We start from the raw sequence: 20,147 nt of genomic DNA, 5'->3' as shown, positions 1-20,147 counted from the left end.
TATGGGGGATTTCTGTTGAAGCTGCACTATGTAATGTTTTTTGTTGAAACTATAATCGGTAGCATTACCGATTATAACTGAAATAGAAGACTGCAATCCTGTGGATTTCTGCAGAACCCACCTCAACATCTTGTGACGCAGGTCTAATTTTCCGTGTTGTGAACGGGATTAAAAAAAACAGCCCCGCGCAGACCCATGTTACAAAATTGCATTTCCAGCAGAGAGGTCTCCACATACCCAAATCTTACATAGTGCAGCTTTAACATAACAGTGCTGTAAAAGTACTGACTTAATAAATGAACGGAAAAGAGTCTGTGCTGTAAAAAGTCAGGGTTATAATCCTGTAGAGATGAAACGGTTACCGGTTTCACGGTAAACCGCGGTAAAATTAATGACGGTTAGTAGTACCGTTTGAACTTTAAAGTATCGTTAAAACTGCGGCCGATTACCGCGGTGTGAAAAACTCGGAGATTCGGAGATATTTCAGCCTTCTAAGAAGACCAAGTCTGACGTTTGGTCATGTTTTGGGTTTTATAAGGATGCAGAAGGAAAGTGAAGATGACCACCCTGTCTGCAGAACAGGCCGAAAGAAAATAGCGGCAAAAGGGGGCAACACATCAAACCTTACGAGTCATCTTCGCGACCACCACCCCCTACTTGCAAGAATGCAAGGTTAACTTTAACGCATTAAATAGAAGAAATGTCACGGTTTGTGTGGTTTAACTTGCGCTTATGGTTCGTTAATAATATAAAATGAAGCTTTTAGCGTCAAAAAAAAACAAAAAAAAGAAAAACAATCGGTGAATCAACTGTGAATCGAAACTAAAGCTTTTAACACATTTCTGAGCTCTGAGTTAAGAGTCACACGAGCTCTGGAACGAGACGCTGCAGAGGTTCAATCTGCACAGCTCCCCTTTCTCGCCTCGCCTGCAGTGTTTACTGTCTGAGAGGAGAATAGCACCGTCTCAAATCACTCAGTGTCCCCTACAGAGGGCGCTACTGTTCAAACACGATCATCATTAACCAGCAGCTGTGTTTAAATAGAGAGTTTGTAGCCTGTTGTTAATGTTGATTATAGATGACTTAGTCGAACATTTCCTGCACTCTTTGCTATTTCATGATCCACGAAGTGCACTACATAGGGAAGATAGTGTGCTTTGAGACGGGACCTCGCGCGAGTAAACGCAAGTTTCAGAGATTAAACTGTAGGAGTGTTTCTGCCGCAGCTCAGATGCGCGTTAATTTTAAGTTATGTTTTAGTTTTAAATGCTTTTAGAGAAGCAGCTCCACAGGTGAAGACACGCTGTGTGAGTTCTACACTGTCTGCAGCTCACAGCGCGGTCACGCAGTTCCTCTGTGATTTTGGCTGTTTTTCCTGGTGCACTGTATTGATTAGGGGTTCAGCGCCACAACGGCACAACAATGCTGCAGCTGCAGTTCGGACAGAAATCCCCCGAGTGCAGCACTTCTAAGAAGTAGTCATTTTCCATTAAGACCCACCTCAGAGTTGGTCGCGATTTAATTCTCTATGCAGGGAAATCCCTAGTTATTGTAATTAATAATAATAATAATAATAATAATAATAATAATAACACATTTGCTATTCTTTTGTTTACAGAGTATTACAAGTATTGTAAGTAATACAAAAGTAATACTAAAAATGTATTGACCTAATTTTTTTATGTTTATGCAAACAAAAAGTGCATATTGCTGCCAATTCTATTTGTGTTAATATAGAAGTTGTATCAGTATTTATTATTTTTAAAATTTATTTTACTTTTCAAAACATTTGAACAATATTGCGATAATACCAATAATCGTGATAATTTTGGTCATGATAATCGTGATATGAAATTTTAATATCGTTTCATCTCTATAATCCTGGATAATCTGGAGTTCAGTCCCAGTGGAATTCACCTCCTGGAGTTCCCTGTGAAACAGAGATTAAATCATTGTTATGTATTATCGCCATCCACTTCATTAGAAACACCTATCTTGTGCTTCCATTCACTGGCCACTTTATTAGAAACACACAGTGATGACTATGTATAATCACAAAAGAATGTGATAAAGCACTAAAACATAAAGCCCTCAGACTGTACACGTTTTTTTTTTGTACCTACCTGAGTCAGATGATCCACCCTCACCGTTTTCATTGCTGCTACTGGTTGAGCCAGTTCCCTGTCCTGAAAATGAAACAAAAAGACCACATCACAATCTTTTTCTTTGCCAAATGCGAGAGGTCAGGAGACAAGGGTTCACAGAACGATGACCATATTCGAAGAGCACGCTGCTCATTTCTGCCACCAAAACCTAGTCTGACCAACAGGTTTCCTAAACAGGACTTTATACTGAGGATTTAATCCACAGCTATTGGTTCATCTATTGAGGATTATGTCAGGACGACATACATTCTGTTGTAAAGCCACACAAGTAGCTGTTTGTGCCACTAATAGGGACAAGAACCCCTCAAGATGGACATCTGCTAGCCATGTGATCAGTCATTGGGTCTTCTATAATTAAACGTAATGGAAAAGTATCTAGAATAGACAGATAATAGCAAAAATAATAGAAAAATGAGAAAAAAGGGAAATATACGACAATGATATTAAGTTCTAACTGGGGTGGAAAAAATAATATCACAGTATAATTAAGATTTCTGTCAGTTTTTGTATATACAGTGTCACAGTACTGGGTATTTATGTACATTTTACCCCAGTGAAATCAGTTTGGAAGCTTAATGGTGAATTTCACAGATTTTTCAAAATTTCTCTACAAATAAAGTTTCACATGTAAACAGTCATTCAGAGTGGTTTGGTGTGAAATGATCTGTTCTAGAGAAACTTTCACAGTGGTGGTGATAGGAACCGAACGTCCACCTTTAAAAGCTCCCTCACAGAAAGTTACTACATTAAATGCCCTTTGTGGGAAAAGCATCTCTTGAGATTTTTAGATGTTTATCCAGGAGAAAAATTACCAGAGTCAGATGTTCCACCCTCGCCGTTTTCATTGCTGCTATTGGTTGAGCCAGTTTCCTTTCCTGAAAAAAAAACAATAAGGCCACATCACAACTGAGTTACAGTGAACAGAGAAACATTTATTATTTCCAAATATTGCTTTTCTCAAATGTTTTTAAAGTGGAACATCGTTACCGGAGTCTGAACCGGAGTCAGAACCACCAGCTTTACGGTCTGGAGGAGAGTTCAGTAAAATATGAATGAAAATAGGTAAAAAGAGCTACATTGTGTGATTAGTATGTCTTAAACCCAGCAATGTATCTATCATTGCTTTGCCTTTGAGAAGCTATTTGTCTCAGTTTATTGGAAGAAAATAATACAGAAAAAAGAGCTTTAAAACAGGCAACATTACAGTCTTATATAACAGTAAAGCCGTAGCTGCTGTCACAGCAGTGCTGTACTAGTAGTGAACTAGTGCTTCTACTGTAGAGTTAGCTGAGTAAAAATGAAAATCTAATAGAACTTACCAGCTGGTAAGAGTGGTTCAGGAACACCTGAAGAAGAAGTTATATGTAAAAATTGTCAAGTTTTCTTCGTGGTTTTATTAAACATGTTGCTCAATACAGTGAAAAATGAAAATGACTGTGATCTGTACAGCGCAACACAATCACAATGACACTGACCATTTGGCGGGGCTTGCAGAGCAGGCGCTGCATTTACAGCACCTGGAATGCCTGGTAAATAAAAAATATTATGTACATGTAAAATGAACATTAACTGCTGTTTGGTTTTCAGAATTGCATTTTTATTATTGTTTATATTTTTGTTTAGTCAAAATAATGGAAAAACAATATTTGATGCTAAGCTATGACAAATGCAAAAAGACTGACCTCACTACAAAAAACCATCAAATAAACAATGTCATTTTAGAAGTTCAGTCATGTTCTTCTTAATTGTTGGCTTTATGATGATGAGATCTTTGTGATCAATGTTGTTTTATTTTTTTCCCCAATGTAACTTTTCAATAAACACTGAGATTTTCTTTCCTGATGACAAGATCTTAACCACACATGTCCCTGGTGAAGCTACTTCCTGTCATTGTGCATCTCATTTTAAGGATGAAGATGCTGAGGTGGAAGCCTGAGGAGGCTTTTTTCTTTTGGTAGTCAATTTTCAATAATTAATCTTCATTCTTTGAGCACAGTTTGTACTGATATAGTCTATACTCACCAATTATCCTCTTCTTTATAAGGGTGAAGATGATCCCACCCAAAATCAGCAGAAGCACCACCACTCCACAAATCACTCCTCCAACCGTTCCTGAACCTGAACTCTCGCAGTCAAAGCAGCGTTTGTCTGTAAACAGAACGGTGTTGAACAAAAATCACAGAGCTGTATATTTTTGTTCTAACATGACAGTGAAAACGTAGTAAATCTAAAGTGGACTCTCTTCTATCGTTCATCTGCAGGGGTGACATTTTGCTCAACCCGCTGCAATACTGCACCAGCATAAAGCTACTGAAAACATTATTATTCTCTACAAATATTAGTCACAGCCAATCCCAGTCTAGTGTACTACTGCAGGTTGTCTTCTGCATCAGTACTGAACTCAGGAGTCTGTATGAGATTTAACAGAGGACTCCTTCAGTTTCAGCCCTCCATCAGGTCCCAGTGACAGAACCCAACTCTGTACCTGTATGAAAAGTGCTCAGCTTTGGTGGCTCCTGTGGAACAGTAGCAACATACATTCTGTTGTAAAGCCACACAAGTAGCTGTTTGTGTGGGACAAGAACCCCTCAAGTGTAATTCAGGAAAGGAAGTGGACATCTGCTAGCCATGTGATCAGTCTTTGGGCATTCTATAATTTAACATATAATTTAAGGAAAAAGTAACTAGAATAGACAGATAATAGCAAAAATTAAAGAAAGAAGAAAAAAGAAAATATACAACAATGATAAGTTCTAACTAGGGGTGAAAAAAATAATATTACAGTACAATTAAGATTTCTAACAGTTTTTGTATATATAATGGTAATGATGTATTTATGTATATTTTTTCCCAATAAAACCACTTTGGAAGCTTAAAGGCAAATTTCACAGATTTTTCAAAACTCCTCTATAAAAAAAGTTTCAGATGTAAACAGAGTCATTCAGAGTGGTTTGGTGTGAAATGCTCTGTTCTAGACAAACTGTTCACAGTGGTGGTGATAGGAACCAGACGTCCACCTCTAAAAGCTCCCTCACAGAAAGTTACTACATGGTTATGAATTCACTGCCTGATGACTGAGGCACTGTTTTATGATAGTTTAAAGAAGATTTTGGCCTTAAACATACTGAATCTATTAAGGTCAGAGAGGTACATGTAGGATGTTGTGAGGCAAATTAGTTCCAAAAGAAAACTTACTATTTCAGATTTTACCATCATTATCATCCCATATAAATAAAGACTCATGTAGCTTCACTGGTGGTTCTGGATAGTAAATAAAATGTCTATATTTGTTTTGTAGTCATGGCGACCCCTGGTTCCTATCACCACCACTGTAAAGACATCTGAACCATTTCACACCAAACCACTCTGTTTACAGCTCACACACTGAATTTTGCAGACATTGTGAAAAATCCCTGGAATTCCCTTTTAGCTAATCTATTTTTGAAGATGTGGCTGCACTGAAATTACTGAAAATAACGACTACAACTGCGAGCAGCAGCTACTTCTAAAAAGTATGTGCACATACATATGTACATATGTATGTCGCTGCTGTCGGAACAAAATCTTCAAAATTATAACTTTACAGGAGAGGGAAAAAACATACTTTACGTTGACTGAGTCAATGTAACCAGACTGGGCCGTTTCTTTTGGTGCATTCATCATGATGTTAAAAACTGAAAAAAAGCATTTATTTGCTGTGTTTTTCTATAAGGATGGAGGCGGAGATTAGGAATTACTTAGACAGTGTAGCGCTGAGGGCTGAGAGAGTAAGACGTGAGCTTAACCTAGAGCGAACTGTTGGAGCAAAGCTGAGCTTTGATTAACAGACTAACAGAACATCTTCAAATAAAGACATCATTCCTGAAAACCTTGTTCTCATTTACAACAATATTAATATTGATTGAAGTGGGGAAATACTTTAAAGCTGCCCTCATCATGTAGTTTTGGGTCTAGTCTCTGCACATCTGCCATTCTGTTAAACTGGGTTTAGATTTACATTGAGAAACTAATTCTAAACTATAAAAGACCAGAAATACATTAGGTACACAGATATAATTACCCCATATTGTAATTACTGGCTGTGCGAAGGAGCTGTGATTCACAAAACAGTCATATTCTGCTGTTTCGTCCACCTTGATGTCCATACTCTTCCTCAGCTGGTAGGTTCCATCTTCATTGGGTCTGACTCCTGAAGATTTTAGTAGATGTTCAGGCGGTGAAGTGCGGAACTTCCTCACACTCATCTTCACGTCTTTGGGGTAGAAGCCCGTGGCCAGGCAGGTCAGGGTCAGCTTGCCTGAGTTAGTTGTAGATTTCTTTGCAAATGCATGAACATCTGGTTTGGCTGAAACGACAGCAATAAATTCCTTTTTTTTGTTTTGAAAAAGGAAAAATAAATGAAATGCACACACACTGTTTTTCATTTTTTACAAAGTTTCAAAAATTTCCTGCAGTAGCCCGTTACCATCTTCCGCAGAGTTAACTACCAGACAGTAGCAAACAACCTGTAAACATGAGGAGTAACACGTTTTCTGCGCTACTGTAACCAATCATCACTTTCTTTAAAGCTACCTCTTGCAAAAAATCTGAGGACAGCTGACTCATCAGAACACGTCAGAGTGAGTGACGGTGAGCATGTCAGAGAGCAGGAGTTTTGTTTTTAGTGGGAATTTTGTTTTCAGTGTAGCCGAACTGTTTTTTAATCTTTGCTTTTAAACATCTGAAACCTTTTACTACTGAGCCTCCATTAAACTCCTCACGCAAATGTGCCAGCTGTGCTCGTCTGACCCAAAGGATTACTGAACTGGAAGGCAGGATCTCAGTGCTTTATCAAATTAAAGATGACGAGGAACTGCTGGACTCCAGGTTGGCGTCAGCCCTTGGCCTCGGCTGGGGAGAGAGACCAAAGGGAATTAGCTGCTCCACCCCGTGTCAAACAGAGCCGTGGTCTGAGGTGGTCTGCACGGTGGTAGCCGTTCTGCCCGCCACCCATTACCTCGAAACCTGCAAATGAGCAACAAGCTCACGATTCTGGAAGAGCTGGAAGATGATTCTCCTTCTTCTCCTGTCCACACTTATACTCTTCCATGGCTCCACGCTGAGCAGCAGGCCTCCTCGCCGGGTTTTAGCAAGCACCATGTGGCCCCGCCACCTCCGCAAGTTACTGCTGAGGCAAGGGAGTGCTGCCCCCCTCCTCCCTGCAGGGAGGAACGCGGCCTCCCTTTACTGAACACTGAGACACAGCTCCCTCACCGTGTCTCCTCACTGGATATTGTGGATCAGCAGCCTCGCTTTTCACCCTCTCGGGAGGCCCCCACACAGCGGCCCCGCTGCTCACGACACGGATTCACGACACGGCCGACTCGCCCCTCCACTCCACAGGACCACTCTGACAGAGCAACTCGCCCTCCATCCACCTTGGCTGTAGGGGACTCAATCATGAGAAATATCAAACACCGTTCAGCAGTCACCCACTCCCGCTCAGGTGCCAAGGTCTCTGACATCACACAGCAGCTCCCCAGCCTCCTTGATAAGTATCATTTATTCAGAAAGTAGTTACTCATGTTGGCTGTGATCACATAGGAGAGTGTGATTTTACACGTTTGTTCACTTTTTAAAAAACTGTTTTTATCTCTGGCCCAATCCCACCTTTAGGAAAGGGTGCAGGACGGTTTAGCTGCATTTTAAACCTCCACCTGTCTGTCCACCATCATGGCTTTTATAGACGATTTTAATCTCTTCTGGAATCGTCCATCCTTTTACTGGAAAGATGGAATTGGGTTCAAGCATTGTTTTAGCATTCCTGTGATTAGCACTCAAAGCTATTGAAGGAGAAAATGAGTTTAAGTACTGGGGGTGGAGAAAAATAGATTCTTAGATGCATCGAGATGCTTACGTGGACGATTCACAAATTCCCAGACAGTCTGTGGGGCACATAACAAAAACACAACTGGATGAGCGAGGAATCTGACCGGCTCCCTCTGCATTAAAAGCCAGGTTAGATCAGGAGTCACAACCCAAATTTTAAGAAGAGCCATTGTGTCCTTTCAACGAAAATAAAACGAGCTTGGGAGCCACAACATTTAATGTCCAGTGTGTCTCAGTGTGTGAGAATGTCCTAGTTTAGGCTAAACAATATAAACTCTGCTTTAAGCTTTAGCTGTAGCCGCTTTCCTCCCCTTTTCCTCAGGAAACTTTTATTCAAAACTAGATCAGCTTATTGTAAAATGTCTCTCAACGTTCGACTGTTTTACGAGGCTGAAGTCGCTTCTTATTCACCAGCATCTTGTTCTAATTTTCCCAGTCCACCTTAAATTTTGCCTGAGGTGCTTGAATGTAAATGCAACACCATTTAAGGTGGAACAGGAAAATTAGAAAAAGAAGCTGACCTCAGCTTCGCAAGTTTTTTATTTTGACAGTCTCTCGTTGCACATTTAACGTACCAGGAAACCAACTGCGCTGCTTTTAAACGCTTATAAAAGTCCATTCGTCTCCAAATGTTCGTCTGAAATCTGTCTCTTTGCCTTTTTGTTCGCTACTAGCTCGGCGAGACTGTCTGCGTTGCTATGTGAACTGCAGTCTGCACGCCAGTCTTCAGCATTATAAGGTGGTAAATTAGCAGTGTTTAAGACCATTTATTGTTAAACTGTGTTGAACGATCAGCAGCTTTATTTTACTGTAAAGGAGGATTATTTTATTTTTACCTACAAATCTAATTCTGCTGTGGAGCCACAACAGGGCAGTAAAAGAGCTGCACGTTGCCGACCCCTGAGTTAACATATGGAAGCACTTTGGCTTCGATGAAGTCGAAGGGAAAAGGGACCTGGACAAGAGACACAGTGTATACAAGTTGTGTGACACAAAATTTAAATATTTTGGAAACGAGAAACCATATTACACGTTTCCACCCGTTTTCCTTCCGGTTGTAATTGCTGCCAACCAGAGGACCATCAAGCAAGCAATGTCAGAGCTTCCGAATCAAATTACAAAGTCTATCGCAACTTTTATTGCCATGGATTTGCCTCCGTTCTCAGTCATTGAGAACCAGGGCTTTCAGGCTATGTTGCACACTTTGGAGTCAAGATACAGCGTCCAGTCTCAAAGATATTTTACTGACACAGCGACCCCTCCATCTTAATTTATGTGTTTTATTTTACTCTTCCTGTGGCTCTCGGCTACACTGTAAATGAGGGCCCCCCTTGATGAAAACCCGAGCTGAAATACAGAATGATGATGATGATGATGACGATGATGATGATCTCAGGAAATAAGCCACTAGAAAAATATACTTTGGGACTTTGGGAACTCACAGTGTTTTCTCAGTGATTCTTTTCTGTACTCCATGAATTTGGTGAGCCAGTCCACACATTCTTTCTCCAGGTAACCCTTGGTGTACTGGTTCAGGATGGGCACCTCATCCCATTTCCTTTTGGTTGGCAGAGCCTCTGGAACTGGAGCGATCCACCGCATGTTGTCATCATCAAAAGAGAGGAACTCCTTTCCATCGTAGCTGTACTCATCAATGCCTTTTAGGAATGTTACCTGTCCATTTGACTCATCAATCTCACAGCCATGTCTCCACTGAAGAACGTGAAGGTCTGGAATTGAGTTAATGTAACAAGACAGTGAAGATAAAGACATTAGCTGCTCAAAACCAGAGGAATCATACAGTGAATGGAAATGTATTCTTTTATTTTAAGAAGAATGAGCTATAAGAAACTAACCGGTATTATTTGGGTGTCTCATTCGCTGCATCAGGATGTCCACGTTGACCTTGAACCACTGCTCTTTGCTCTTGCGAGACTGGGTGCCTTTGTCCCAGTAATCTGACTGCATCTTCTCCTTCATCCAGTCCTGCTTAGGAACCTTAACCTGTTCCTTACTGTTGTAGTAGTCGATCTCCCGGTCATCGAGCAGACCCAGTGCTGTGAACTCATAGATCCCTGGTAGAGCGACATCTTTGTTGAGGGCGGAGTAAATGTAGTACAGAGAGTGTTTATCTGGAGAGAACATGGAAAAAACGTGTAAGAAAACTGATAAATGAAATGGTTTTAATCTAAAACATAATATCTCCAATCATTTTAAGTTGAAAACACAGCTGTAAAATAAAAGTAGTGGCGCACGGGTCTCAACCTAACAAGTAAAAAAGCAACCAAGTAGTTAAACAGGTTCAAGTAGGACATGTTTTGGTTACTTTCTCTTATTCCCACAGCAATGTCTCCAGCAAATATCCACAGCAATTAAACAGATATTTCTTGAGATTCTCCATGAAGGTTTGTAACTTCATGGAGAATCTTTTTGATTACTGAGTTCACACAATTCACTCATATGTTGTTTTAATCTCACACTTTGTGGCTGTAACATAGAACTGTTAGCCAGCCTTATATAACCCCATTTCCAAAAAAGTTTGGATGCTGTGCAAAATGTAAATAAAAACAAAATGCGCAATAATGTGCAAACCAAAATCACAAAGAAGAAACCAAATATAAACAGGATCCAGAAATGCTGCCACCTTCTCTGGGCCCGAGCTCATTTAAATGGACTGAGGGGAAGTGGAAAAGTGTCCTGTGGTCCAATCAACTTTTGAAATTCTTTTTGGAAATCATGGACACTGTGTCCTCCAGGGTTATGACCCCTCAGCTTGTTATCAGTGCACAGTTCAAAACCCAGTATTCGTGATGGTATAGGGGGGCATTAGTGCACATGGTGTGGGTGATGTGCACATCATTGAAGGCACCATTAAAGCTGAATGATATATTTATGTTTTGGCAGCATATGCTGCCATCCAGACGACGTCTTTTTCAGGGAATTATTGAATATTTCAGTAAGACAACGTCAAACCACATTCTGCATGCATAACAACAGCATTGCTCCATATTAAAAGAGTCCGAGTGCTAAACTGAACTGCCTGCCGTCCAGACCTGTCACAACTGATAACATGTGGCACATTATGAAATGAAAAATACAACGAAAGAGACCCCGAACTGATGAGTAGCTTAAATCCTAAGTCAAATAAGAATGGGAGACATTTAACTTTCAAAACTACAGCAGTGTCTCCTCACTTCCCAAACAGAGTGTTGTTAAAAGAAGAGGTGATGAAACACAGTGGTAAACAGGCCCCCGTCCTGACTTTTTTGGAATGTGTTGTTGGCATCAAATTCAAACAGGCACATATTTAAAAAAAAAAACAATAACATTTCTGAGTTTTAACATTTGATATGTTATCTTTTAAATATAGGCTTTATATCATTTGCACATCATTGCATTCTGTTTTTGTTTACATTCTGCACAGCACCCAACTTTTTTTGGAAACTGGGTTGTATAATAATATATTACACACACATTGTCTAAGCCGCTTCTCCTTCTGGGTCGCAGGGGGAGCTGGATTCTATCCCAGCTGTCATTGGGCAGAAGGCAGGATATAATAATATATTACACATCATTAAATTATGAACTTTTAAAATAGGTATAATATTATTTATTTTCTTGAAAAGTAAGAAAAAGTAAATTAAACTGTTTTTTTTTTTTTACCTCAGAGACATTTACACTGGACTCCAAAAGAAAGCGGTATTTCAATGGACCCTACTCACCTTGGACATAACCTGTTTTACCCCCTGCCCTCAGGAAAGAGATTCAGATCGATTAGAGCAAAAACTAACAGATTAAAAACCAGCTTCTTTCCACAGGCAGTCAGATGCCTAAGTCCCTCTTCTCCTCCCTCTCCCCTCTAAGGTTTAGACTAAGTCTGTGACTAGACTAAGATTAAGATATCTTTCATCTTGCACTACCATGTTTGTATATACTTTCTCACTGCATTTATATTTGTTATTTTTGTTCATGTCTTTGCTGTCAATTCTAGAGCTGCTAAATGGTTTGCATTATTTTTAACAATAACAATAAAGATCTATCTATCTATCTATCTATGTGATATAGAAATTTCCTCAAAAAACAACAAATGAAAAACACTTGTTCAGTGGTCACTAAAAAACAGTAAAAAACAGTCTATGTTACTCATGGTATTAATGTCGCACACACAGAGGCTCCAAAAGAAGGTCCAGCTCGATGATTAGGTCTCCAATTATCTCAAAATCAACATCATACTGATGGAGTCATGCTGATCATAGTAGATAATTCACTTACATCCTACCAAAACACTACCACAACAGGCTGTGTCCACTAAAGTGATGCGTATCTCCTCTTCTGTGACGTCTTTCTTAGTGCAACATCATGTAACAGTTTTACCTCAAATCAATAGGTTCAAAATAATTTGGACAGTACACTGACTTATAATAACTGGACGCCTGTTATAGTGCTACGTATCTTCACACAACTACAGCTCCAGCTAGCTACAAGAAGCTAGCTCTGTATTCCCAACATGGGCATCATAGCAGTGTCTGCCAAAAAATGAAGATGCTGTCAGAGGAAGTAAGGAAGAGAAAAAGAGAGAGTGACTGAGTAAGAGATCGGACAAGAGTAAATATTTGACTATTACTCATAGGTGAGAGCTAAAAGAGAAAAGGAGATGCAAGACAGTCTAACGACTAATGGGAAAACAATGAAAATCCGAATCAGAGTGTAAGATCAGGACAGGGTGTATGATTAGACTCAGTAGACTTCTACTTTGATATACAAACCCAATTCCAAAAAAATGTAACAAAAATTGAATTTAAAATGCAAATAAAAAAAGAAAGCAAGGATTAGTAAATTCTGTTCGACTTGTTTTAAATTGAAAGTGACAGAAAAACATAATATTTTATGTTTTATCTTATGAACTTAATTGTTTTTGTAAATATATGCTCATTCCAAATATGATGCCTGCAGCATGTTCTGAAAAGGTTTGGACAGGAGCAGGTTTACCACTGTGTTACATCACCTTTCCTTTAACAACGATAAACATTTGGGGACTGAAGACACAAACTGGGGTCTGTCACCTCACAGCAAGAAGGCCTTAGGTTTGATTCCCGGCTGGGTGACCAGGGTCTTTTCTGAGTGGAGTTATCAACGACAAAATTTAATAGTGTCTAATTATTTGTAGTGACCACATTTGAAGAATGTCATGATTTTATCCAGTAAACTACAGTCAAATGCAAATATCTGAACAGCCCTGGACTAATTCCATGTCTAAGTGTAAATAAGTTCACACATCCTCTACAGAGAGACATATGGTATATGGCATTCTGCTAATGTTAGGGCAGTTTCTGTTAACTTGCTGAGTGGAACATACTGGAAAAAAGTTAAATATAACATATAAATTGCGCCATAACTTTTGCACAGGCCACATTTTGTACTTTGTTTTTGTCCTAGTTTGTTAAATTCAGTAAATAAACAGTAACTGTGTATTAAATTGTGCAGAAGTGTGTTCTAGAGGATGTGTTCACTTAGTTACACTCAGTCAATCAACAACAACAGGGAATTTGACCAGAGGTTCATACAACTGTAGGTGCTAGAAAACAAAGCTCAGATGCTTTATAATGATTGAATAATGAATTATTCCCTTTAGATTACACAAAGGGAACATGACACCATACAGTGTAGCAGCAGTAACAAGTTTTATAATTTATTCAGGATCAATTTTAAAGTCACTGAACAGAAACAGTGATGGGTTCTAGTGCTGGACAGTGTGTCACCTGTACCGGTGTAACATGACAGTGCTTTTCAGTTTTAACCTAATATAACCTAATATAATGAGCATTTTAGCAGTGATAATGACCATAACTCAGTGGTGTCTCTGCTTCCAATCTGTTTCAGTACATTACATATGGTATCCAGGATCTGGTGACATAACATGAGTATGATCACATGTGCACTCGAGCTGTATTTATACGCTGCAGCTACACCTGTACAGATGGCATAGCGTAATTACACTCAACTCACTGTGGTAAACAGCCAGTCGCCCTTTATTTGATTCATGTTATTTAAATAACATTTTTGATTTACAATTTTTTTGACAAACGTCAGTTTGACCAATTTAACTCTTAGAAACCAATAAATTTGGAGATTTGTTTCTGGTATTTTGGGTCAATTACAATTGCAATTATAAAGTATTTACATGTGTCAGTCAACATGCCATTTGTTGTTATTTTCAGGAGACCCTAGGATACTCAGATATGCCATTGTTTGACGTGTAAATGCTGACAGAAATTTTATATCTTTATGAATTTCGCTCATTTCTGATCAAAAATGTACCCAGTGCCTGCTAAACTTAGTCATTTTTTAAATCATAGAGATCTTGAAAACAAGTGCAGTTATAGTTATCTTTTCAGAAATTGTCAGTATGGAGTGTCTGTGAGCTGGAAGTGCAATAATTTTGATGGTGATTCATTCTTTTGGTTATCATGAGTAAAAATAAGCAATTAGCATGAGGCAGACATGTTTTTTATTTTTAATTACAAATCTTATTTTTAATTACAAATTGAGCTGCATATTTAATATCAGATATTTTTAATAGTCAAAATCAATGTAAACTGAAAGCCCTTTGTTTATAATATGAAGGCTAAAAGCAGAGATGTAATATAACAGTAGTGGGTTTGGGTGATTTTGGAGCTGATCTCTGGCTGATGGACGGTTTTGTTGGAATATGAAGGCCAAACAGCAGAGCAAGAACATCAGGATTTAGGGGATTTTCCAAGCCGATTTACTGCTGTTGCTGATGATGTCATGCTTGCTAATTATGGGCGGGTCTGCGGAATGTCCTGATATGTGGATCATGTTTCGATCTTAAATCTCTCTGAAGTTATGAAGGCTAGAAGTGACCTACCGTTTCTTAGGGTCCGAGGGTTAAGAGAAAACACTGTTATTAAATATTGGTCACCAGCCAGTCTGTCTGAAAAGAAATCTGAATCGGACACACCAGTTTATAAATGATGTTTCCTTACTGATTACCGGAGATAACGTGTAGAAATCCATGTCATACATGTGAAAAGAGTAAATTAATGGATGATAAGATGAAAAACAAAAATGCATAATAATAAGAAAACAGCCCAAAGTGGGTAAAAGGGGTAAAACACATGAAGGTCTTCAGCAGCTGACTGTTTCTCAGCAGCTCTTCTCTGTTCCCAAATGTCTTCTTTCTCATATGTCCAGGTCTGTGAGGGACCCAGTTAGGTTTAACACAGTTTATCTAGCAGATGCTTTAACTCCAGTCCAGATAATGAAGGGGAGTCAACTAAAGCAGTTCATCAGGAATTCTGAATGTCTGCGCAGCAGAATCAGTAAATAACTCACCTCCGAGAACAGAGACGACCACTCCACTGAGGAAGACCACACAGACTGCCGGAGCCCCCATCACCACCTTTACCACCTAGATCAGTAAAATCACTCTGGATGATCTTCTGCTGAGAAAAGTCGGTTTTCCCTACTTTCCTTTCTCCTACGGTGTCAGTCTGGTCCGTTAGTTTACGACTACTGTTTTTTCCCCGCCCGTTTTCGGGAGAACTCCTGCGCCATGATTGGCTAAGAGCCCCTTCACTCTCCAGCAGTCCGCCAATCAGACCGAGCGCAGGACGGCTGTGCCTGAATACGGGTGGGTAAGAGGGAAACGGCGTAACTATATAAGTACTGTGGTTTAAGGCTGAGCCCGAGCCGAACTATAAGGCTCTGATATTAGCTTAGCAGCAGTTTAGTCTCAGTTTAACACAGGTTTAGCTAAACCACTAACTTAATGGGATTAACACGAAGCTGCAGCCCGTGCGCATAAGGGTAGGAATCCCCGTAGCGGGTGCCTGCCTCCGGATGGGATCTGCCCATCCGAAAAAAAAAACTAAAAAAACAGTCATTGTTTTCTGGACATGACCCCTCAGCCTACAAACCAGCTACATTAACACCAGTCCTTAAAAAACAGCCTTGACCCATCTAATTTAAATAACCATCAAAAGTCCTTGGGTCACTGCAATGCAGCTCAAAGCCTATCAGAAATGAAGGATCATCTCAATCCCTTCCAGACTGGTTTTCGCCCATATCACAGCCCCAAAATGGCTTTGGTTGAGGTTGTCATTGACCTGCTTCTGACCGCAGATGCTCTTAGTATTCTTGTTCTGCTTGTTTTAAGTGCTGCCTTTGACATGGTGAGCCACTCCATCCTCCTGGGCATTGTTGTTTCTGTTCCTGATTGGTTCACCTCTTATCTAACAGATTGTAAGCCTTAATCTCTGTTGGCTGTAGCCCCTACGTCCCCAGATTCTACCCTGGAGAGATACTTTACCACAGCAAAACTCACACTTCTCCATAAGACCCACAGAAGATGCAGGTAAACTGAGAATAGAGCTCACTGGGATAGAGGAGCTTCTGGATGGGCACTGTGGCCTGAAAATATATAGCTGATTGTCTGGTGTTTGTACATCTTCTCTACCTTACCTGAGGGGTGTGTGGGAGCGAGATCTGGGCATGAACATAGGTGACGATGATGGGAAATTGATTTGGGAAGGTTTACAGCCTAGATTATGCTCAACATCACTTCATGAAATTAATTTTATCAATAAGACTTATCTTACGCCAGTTCGCCTCCATAAGATCTTCTCAGATTGGTCAAATATTTGCTTCAAATGTAAACAGGAAAGAGGTATATGAATGCACTGTTGTTGGTCATGTGACAAGGTACAGTTTTACTGGAAGAGGATCCACCGTGAACTTGACAAAATATTGAAGGTTGGCCTGGTCTTCTCTCCTGCTTTGCTCCTATTAAACTTTGATATGGACTCTGTACTTGACTATAAAACAAAGCACCTGTTTTTTATATTAGTATCTTTGGCCAAGAAACATACTTTACTTTTATGGTCAACTCCTCAGGTTCCATCTGTTGATCTCTGGTTGTCCCAAGTTACAACAGTGCTTCCATTAGAGCAACTGACCTACAACTTAAATCAGAAAATGTACAAGTTCTGGCAAATATGGCCATTGTTAATATCTTACCTTGAGGCACCGTCCTAAATAGTCAATTTCTTCCCTTTTTTTCTTCCCTCCCTCCTTTACTCCATCATGTCCACTGTTAACCATGAGTCTGTATGTCCTAAGGTAACTGTATCTGTGCACCTGATTGTGTGTGCAAATAAAATGTTAATTATTTAAAAAAAAATTTAATAAAGCACACAGTATACGGTATGAGGCTGATACACTGGACAACTTTATTTACAACTAGATCAATAAATCAGAAAAAAACTAGTAGGATACTTTTATGTGTAAACAATTAACAACTCTTTTGGTGCCAAAACACATACAATCGTAAATCCTAAACAAATCTGGCCCAAGGACAGATGACTATTCAGCAACAAAATTAGTAGGATAAGAAGGCAAATTTTTTAGACAGGATTCTGTTAGTTTAAAACAACCTTAAGCACTAATGTGCGTCTTTTCAGGAGCACCCCTTAATTAAGAAGACGCAAATGACTTCTAAAAAAATCTAAAAAACTAAAGAAAAGCAAATCAGGAGGGAACACTAAAGGGGAACCACTAAGGAGGGAACACTAAAGGGGAACCCACTAAGGAGGGAACACTAAAGGGGAACCCACTAAGGAGGGAACACGAGAGGGGGAACCCAGTAAGGAGGAAACACTAAAGGGGAACCCACTAGGGAGGGAACACTAGTGAGGAAAAAACTAAGGAGGAAAAACAGTGACCATCACCAGTGGTAATGTTTTTACTCTAAAACATAATATCTCCAATCAATTTATTTTGAAAACACTGTAAAATACAACCTCATTTCCAAAAAAGTTGGGACGCTGTGCAAAATGTAAGTAAAAACAAAATGCAATGATGCAAATCATTTAAACCCTATTTTTAATTGAAAATACTACAAAGACTACATATCAAACGTTGAAACTGAGAAATGTTATTGTTTTTTGAAAAAAAATTAAATTGATGCCAAAAACAAGTTCCAAAAAAGTTGGGATGGGGGTAAAAAAAGGCTGGTAAAGTTGTGTAATGCTGAAAAACACCTGGTGGTTGATTGGCAACGGGTCAGTAACATGACTGTATACAAAAAGAGCATCTCAGAGAGGCGGAGTCTTCCAGAAGTAGAGATGAGGAGGGGTTCACCACTCTGTGGAAGACTGCATGATCAAATAGTGCAACAATTCAAGAATAACATTTATCAACATAACATAGCAAAGAACTTTTGCTTTTTATCATCTACGGTACGTAATATCATTAAAAGATTCAGAGAATCTGGAGAAATCTCTGTATGTAAGGGACGAGGCCAAAAACCAGTATTTGCTGGCCGTGATCTTTGGGCCCTCAGGCAGCACTGCATTAAAAACAGACATGATTCTGTAGTGGAAATCACTGCATGGGCTCAGAAACACCTCTGAAAAACACTGTCTGTGAAAACAGTTCATCACTGCATCCACAAATGCAAGTTAAAACTCTAAAACGCAAAGAAGAAACCAGATATAAACAGGATCCAGAAACACTGCCACCTTCTCTGGGCCTGAGCTCATTTAAAATGGACTGAGCTGAAGTGGAAAAGTGTCCTGTGGTCCGACGAATCAACATTTGAAATTCTTTGTGGAAATCATGGACACTGTGTCCTCCAGTCTAAAGACCACTCAGCTTGTTATCAGTGCGCAGTTCAAAAGCCAGTATTCATGATGGTATAGGGGGGCATTAGTGCACATAGCATGGGTGACGTGCACATCTATGAAGACCCCATTAGTGCTGAATGATATATTTATGTTTTGGCAACTTATGCTGCCATCCAGACGATGTCTTTTTTCAGGGAAGGCCTTGATTATTTCAGCAAATGTCAAACCACATTCTGCATGTATTGCAATGGCATTGATGGTAATGAGGCTAAACTGAGCTGCCTGCAGTCCAGATCTGTCACCACTGAAAACATCTGGTGCATTATGCAATGAAAAATACAACAAAGGAGAACCTGAACTGATGAGCAGCTGAAATCCTATATCAAACAAGAATAGAAAACATTTTCATAAAACAAAAAAATTCTCAATTTCAACATTAGATATGTAGTTTTTTGCAGTATTTTCCTTTAAAAATATGGTTTGCATGATTTGCAGATGATTGCATCCTATTTTTTATTTACATTCTGCACAGCGTTCCAACTTCTTTGGAAATGGAGTTGTAAAAGCATTGGAGCACAGGTCTCAACCTAACAAGTATAAAGCAACCAAGTAGTTAAACAGGTTCAAGTAGAATATGTTATGGTTGTTTTCTCTTATTCCCACAGCAACGTCAATGGCAAATTATTACAGGAATTGAACAGATATTTCATGAAATTCTCCAAGACTTTTTGTAGTTTTGTAACATTTTTTCATCAAGTATTTTCAGTTACACATTCACTCATGTTCTTTTATATATAAATATATATCTTTCCTAGCTTACTCTAATTCATATCTATTTTCTATTTCTGCTTAATTTGTTTTTTTTTTACTCTTATTTTATTTATGTCTAATATATGTCACTTTATGTGCAGTTATATATCTTGCTACTGTAACACTGCAATTTCTCTTCCACCAGAGAGGTCTCCAAATCCCCAAAACTTACACAGTGCATCTTTAAGTGACTAGTATGCTTCCTTTCTGAATATGCACACTCTGCCTGTCTAATATTGTACTATGTGAGATTCTTTTTAGTCTGATTTTAAGAGAAGAAGTCTGATCAAAGCAAGCTATCTAGCACCCTGGCTAATTTGTTAGATCCACCCACTTTGTACCTGCTCTCGCTGGTCATTTTAACCGGCACATGGAGTAGCCCTTTGCTTTAAACACTGTCAGACAATGTCATGTTGAGAACTATAAATAAACACTATCAAAACAGGCTGTGTCCACTAAAGTGACCCTTATCTCCTCTTTTGTTATCTGTCTTAAGTAACAGCAGAGGACACAGCTGTCACAAAAGGGCAGTTCCTACTGTGTGATAACAGTCAGCCCAGTGTGTGGAGCCCAATCTCACATCTCCTGATTTCACTTCCCAAACACCCTCAGAGTTAGCAAGCCATTACAGTTAACTGCTAAACTTGTCACTGATTTT

At 39.3% G+C, this 20,147-nt stretch overlaps 2 protein-coding genes across 4 annotated transcripts in view; both read right to left on the bottom strand.

Annotated features, from left to right (window-relative positions):
• Nucleotides 1–20,147, bottom strand: part of LOC118802719 (class I histocompatibility antigen, F10 alpha chain-like) — a 142,805-nt gene that overhangs the window by 39,277 nt on the left and 83,381 nt on the right. The gene's annotated exons all lie outside the window — the stretch shown is intronic.
• Nucleotides 1,785–15,591, bottom strand: LOC118802720 (class I histocompatibility antigen, F10 alpha chain-like). Of its 3 annotated transcripts, none has more exons than XM_036563177.1 (11): nucleotides 15,390–15,591; nucleotides 9,890–10,165; nucleotides 9,476–9,769; nucleotides 6,226–6,510; nucleotides 4,188–4,313; nucleotides 3,641–3,691; nucleotides 3,485–3,511; nucleotides 3,153–3,191; nucleotides 2,978–3,040; nucleotides 2,124–2,186; nucleotides 1,785–1,930 (listed from the first exon to the last, which is right to left on the bottom strand). In XM_036563177.1, the coding sequence occupies exons 1-11, from the start codon at nucleotides 15,448–15,450 to the stop codon at nucleotides 1,914–1,916; spliced, it is 1,302 nt and encodes a 433-aa protein (XP_036419070.1). In that variant the 5' UTR covers nucleotides 15,451–15,591; the 3' UTR covers nucleotides 1,785–1,913. The 3 variants fall into 3 exon arrangements, with proteins under 3 accessions (XP_036419070.1, XP_036419072.1, XP_036419071.1); XM_036563178.1 differs by having other exon boundaries at nucleotides 1,786–1,930; nucleotides 9,476–9,763; nucleotides 15,390–15,590; XM_036563179.1 differs by lacking the exon at nucleotides 3,153–3,191.

The sequence above is a fragment of the Colossoma macropomum genome, unplaced genomic scaffold, assembly GCF_904425465.1.
Source record: "Colossoma macropomum unplaced genomic scaffold, Colossoma_macropomum, whole genome shotgun sequence".
Classification (NCBI taxonomy): Eukaryota; Metazoa; Chordata; class Actinopteri; order Characiformes; family Serrasalmidae; genus Colossoma; species Colossoma macropomum.
Note: the sequence above shows the minus strand (reverse complement) of the source record. Positions and strands in the feature narration are given on the sequence as shown.